The following is a 4,784-nucleotide window of genomic DNA, read 5'->3' as shown; positions in this document are numbered from 1 at the left end:
CTGAAATATCTAGGTATTACGTTAGATAGTAGGTTCTCTTTCATACCCCATGTAAACGCAGCGCTAGACAAAGCCAGAAAAGCGTTCTTTACCTACTCATCCATTTTTCGCAGAGCCAAATTCCTAAGGCAAGATATAAAAAGAAATTGCTATAAACAACTGGTTAGGCCACTCCTGGGCTATGGCTTCCCGGTTTGGTTCAACATCTCCTCCCACCAGATGGAGAGGCTAAGAAAATTTGAAAGGCACATGCTAAGAAACTGTATCCCTCCAGCAATTAGGCAGCATCACGGAGGGCAGTATCACAATCTGAGCAATAGCTTTTTATATACATATAGCAAAATGGGTAGAATTGACTCCTTTCTGGTCCAAGCAGCCATCAGATTCCTAAATAATATGTCAACCATTAACAACAACTTACTTCACAGTTACCTTGGTAAAGCACACGACATCGTGGCTCCTTTGACAGATAGGTATCTCTCGCCACTGCATCTGGGTATCCTTAACGACAATAACATGCTTTTCGAAAACAATAAATTATTATACTACCATAGAAGAGGTTCCTCAAATGACTTTGTCCGTCCAGTGTACTCCACCGCACAATTCACATTGTAATTAATCTAACCTAGTTAGAAAGAAATATACAACAAAAAAAAAAAAAAAAAATAAATACTAAAAAAACACTGTAAAAAATCTTATAAACTGTATTGTAAATATTGTATATAGTAGGCGTAAGTTAGTTCTAAGGTAGATTTAAGGAAAAAATAACAAACGAGGCTATTTTCTTTTTTAAATAATTTTTTAGAAAAAATAAACTATAACGTAATCAAAGTCTAATACTCAATCTTATCATACCACTATTATTAATGTAAATTACTCTTAGAAAAATACTTAAGTATGCTAAGATCTAACTGTACATATATGTACAAAATTTAATGTAAATTTCTAGCTTTAAGAAAACTATGTAAGAACAATGAAATTATCAATAAAGCAACATTTTAAAATAAAAAAAAATGCGAAAAAATATTCATAAGTAAGAATATTACGGAATATTAAAAAGCAAATATGTCTGAAGCTGTTGCCGTTGCAAATACAGATTCTCCAAAGGAGATAACTGCCGTTCCTGAAAAGAAAGTTGCTGTTAAAAAGGCAACAAAAGTAAAAAAACCTTCTGCAGCTCCATCTCATCCATCAACACAACAAATGGTTGATGCATCTATCAAGAACTTGAAGGAACGCAGCGGATCTTCATTGTTGGCAATTAAAAAGTATATAAGTGCCACATATAAATGTGATGCCCAGAAATTGGCTCCATTTATTAAAAAATATTTGAAAACTGCTGTAGCTAATGGCAAATTGATACAAACAAAAGGAAAAGGTGCATCTGGTTCATTTAAATTATCAGCTGCTGCTGCTAAGTCTCCTAAATCGTCTGTCGAGGGTAAGAAAAAGAAGGTGCCATCAGGTGTTACGAAGAAGAAGGTTACTGCATCATCTGCAGGTACTAAAAAGTCAAAGGCAAAGGTATCTGGAGAGAAAAAACCTAAAAAATCTGCGGCAGCTAAGAAGAGTGTTGAAAAGAAAAAAACTGAGAAAGCTAAAGTTAAAAGTGTTAAAAAGATTGGATCTGTTAAGGCTAAGCCAGCTAAACCAAAGTCTACTTCTACAAAAGCTAAAACGGCCGCAAAACCTAAAAAAACTGCCGTTAAAAAAACATCAGTCAAGAAAACTGCTGCAAAAAAATAATTTTAAAAATCAAACTTTAAATTCATCAAAACAGCCCTTTTTAGGGCTACAAAATATGTGTAAAAAGAAGATTCATTATTTATTTATTTATTTTATAAAATGTTTTAGTATATGGTATACCTATTGCGTTTATTAATGACCGGTCACTAAAGATTGAATAATCACCTATCGAAGTTAGGAATTCAATCCAACTCAGACTGCAGATACTGTAGAGAAGAGAGAAACTGCATACCATGTGCTTGGGTAGTGCCCACTGATGCACAAACGGAATAAACACCTAGGAGGGTATTTCATGGATCATAAATATTCAAGACTAGGAAAGATGGACTTTATATTGTCTTTTATTAAAGAAAACGGACTTGGAGAAACACTCTAACCCGAGTAATGGGCACAATATACCTTGTAGGTCACAGTGCACGATCATTTCTTTTAATAATACCTCATGAATAATATGAAGAAATTCTTTTATTCTGTAATGCGCTATAAATTTAATCTCTAATAAGCAAACAAAAATTCTTTATGCATTTAAAAAAATTATATTCTCTTATTTAGACATTATGTGCAATACTTCACATCATTCTTAAGTTAATAAATATTTATCTTATTCTATTATATTTAATATCCAATTATTTATTTATTATAGTAATGACCATAAAATATTATATATCAAAATATGTCATTTATTTGATGAAATACTCACTTGTATATATTTTATTCACTTAATTTCATTTTTAAATTCTATTTTAAATAAATAAAAATAGTGGTTTATGCTAATTTTATTTATTATTATATAATGCTTCTAATTACACTTGTTAATTTATAACTAACACACCACACTCGGTACTCACTTGCAAGACGCTGCAAATTACTTAAAGATAACTTTAAAATATTCTAATTTATTTCAATAACAAGTTCTTTTATTTCTTTTCTTTATATAATATTGTCATAATTCACTTAATTCATATACGAATTTTTTTCACTTTCATTTTCCCCGGAAGCAGTTTGCTTGTTGAACACTTGGATTTGGATTTGGATTAAGATTAAGATTCAGATTCAGTGTGAGATTTGAATTCACTAAAACCACCTCTTAGGAATGAATGGAGAAAATTTTTGCACCATTGTGCGGAAACTTCAAACTGCAATATCTAACAGTCCGCAAATTACTCATATACGTCAGTTCTATTTATCTTATTCTATAAAAAAATTGAATGAGAATTATAATTAAGCCCGTAAGAAGCTAGTCCACATATATACTGCTAATGTAACAAAGAAATTGAGAATTATAATAATAAATATTTTGTACATTGTTAAACTGATCATTTTAATTATAAATTATACTCGACAGACATCAACCGATCAGGCTAATAATAAATTTTATTTTTTTATAATTTTAGAAAAATACCAACACATATATATGTAAATTTATCTCTTTAAGTGTAAGATTATTTGGGTCCTGAAAAGGACCATTGGGCAATATATTATTGCATTATTAAATCAATAATTGATTATTTGCTTAACCTCCAAAACCGTATAAGGTACGGCCTTGTCTCTTTAAAGCATATACGACATCCATGGCTGTAACAGTCTTCCTTTTGGCATGTTCTGTATATGTAACAGCATCACGGATCACATTTTCCAAAAATACTTTCAATACTCCACGAGTTTCTTCATAAATCAAACCAGAAATACGCTTAACTCCGCCTCGGCGAGCTAAACGTCTGATAGCTGGTTTCGTAATACCTTGGATGTTATCACGAAGAACTTTGCGGTGACGCTTAGCACCACCTTTTCCTAATCCTTTGCCACCTTTACCACGACCAGTCATTTTGTATTTAAATTTTTATAGATATGGTAGAACCGTTCGAATTCAAATTCAAACAATAAATGAAGTGACGAGGATGATTGACGACTATTTATAGAAAATATAAGCACTACGAAAGATATGAAAAATATTGGGTAAAACAAAACAAAACATAAGAAAACAAAACAAAAAGAATAAGCAATATGAGAAACAATGAATGTTAAAACATGTGAATAGTTGAAACAGAACATCCAGGTATGATGAGAAAATTGAGCTATTCAATTGCGCTATTTTTTAAAATACCATATTGTAACATATCTCATAAATTATGGCTCGTACAAAACAAACTGCTCGTAAATCGACTGGTGGTAAGGCACCACGAAAACAATTGGCTACCAAAGCCGCACGTAAAAGTGCACCAGCTACTGGAGGTGTGAAAAAACCACATCGTTATCGTCCAGGAACTGTAGCTTTACGTGAAATTCGTCGCTACCAAAAGAGTACTGAACTCTTGATTCGCAAATTGCCATTCCAGCGTTTGGTCCGTGAAATTGCACAAGATTTCAAAACTGATTTACGTTTCCAGAGTTCTGCTGTAATGGCTCTTCAAGAAGCTAGCGAAGCATACTTAGTGGGTCTTTTTGAAGATACTAACTTATGCGCAATTCATGCCAAACGCGTTACAATTATGCCAAAAGATATTCAATTGGCTAGACGTATTCGTGGAGAACGTGCTTAAGATTGGAAGCAATATAATTTTATAAATATACAAAAATCGGTCCTTTTCAGGACCAAAATTATATAAAGAAAAGAGATAAATAAAAATGACATGACTTATCCAGGGTTTGAAATTGCTTGACTATTTTCAATTGCTTATTTTTGACTATGAAAATAAAATAAGCAAAATGTAAATGTAAATGTAAATGCAACAATTATAATAGTAAGTTTATTCAAAGAAAAGAGATAATGATAAATTATATCATATAGATATAGTATAGACATAGCTATTAGAAGTAGCATAATATATATTAATATGTATATGTATCATATGTATACTATTATTAGTATCATATAGTATATCATTAGACATAGAATGTTTCACGTCATAACATTTAATTGAATCAATATGTTTTATTTTTCTTTTGCTGTAAGCAGAAAGCATCAAAAGCCATAATGTAATGTAAATGACTTGAACTTACTAAAAGAACGTTTAAGGAATGAGTTGTAAAAGAGCTCC

At 31.4% G+C, this 4,784-nt stretch overlaps 3 protein-coding genes across 3 annotated transcripts; 2 read left to right on the top strand and 1 right to left on the bottom strand.

Moving 5' to 3' along the window:
* The first annotated feature begins 1,021 nt into the window (after nt 1–1,021).
* LOC119664094 (histone H1-like) lies at nt 1,022–1,746 on the top strand. The gene has a single exon (XM_038073652.1). The coding sequence runs from the start codon at nt 1,066–1,068 to the stop codon at nt 1,744–1,746; it is 681 nt and encodes a 226-aa protein (XP_037929580.1). The 5' UTR covers nt 1,022–1,065.
* Nucleotides 1,747–3,259: 1,513 nt separating this feature from the next.
* On the bottom strand, nt 3,260–3,571 carry LOC119664092 (histone H4). Its single transcript, XM_038073650.1, has one exon. The coding sequence runs from the start codon at nt 3,569–3,571 to the stop codon at nt 3,260–3,262; it is 312 nt and encodes a 103-aa protein (XP_037929578.1).
* A 201-nt stretch (nt 3,572–3,772) lies between these two features.
* On the top strand, nt 3,773–4,313 carry LOC119664093 (histone H3). The gene has a single exon (XM_038073651.1). The coding sequence runs from the start codon at nt 3,876–3,878 to the stop codon at nt 4,284–4,286; it is 411 nt and encodes a 136-aa protein (XP_037929579.1). The 5' UTR covers nt 3,773–3,875; the 3' UTR covers nt 4,287–4,313.
* Nucleotides 4,314–4,784: the final 471 nt, after the last annotated feature.

Source organism: Teleopsis dalmanni, unplaced genomic scaffold, assembly GCF_002237135.1.
Source record: "Teleopsis dalmanni isolate 2A unplaced genomic scaffold, ASM223713v2 unscaffolded_contig_1403, whole genome shotgun sequence".
NCBI classification, from domain to species: domain Eukaryota; kingdom Metazoa; phylum Arthropoda; class Insecta; order Diptera; family Diopsidae; genus Teleopsis; species Teleopsis dalmanni.
The sequence above is the reverse complement of the archived record's forward strand: the minus strand, read 5'-3'. Positions and strand labels throughout refer to the sequence as shown.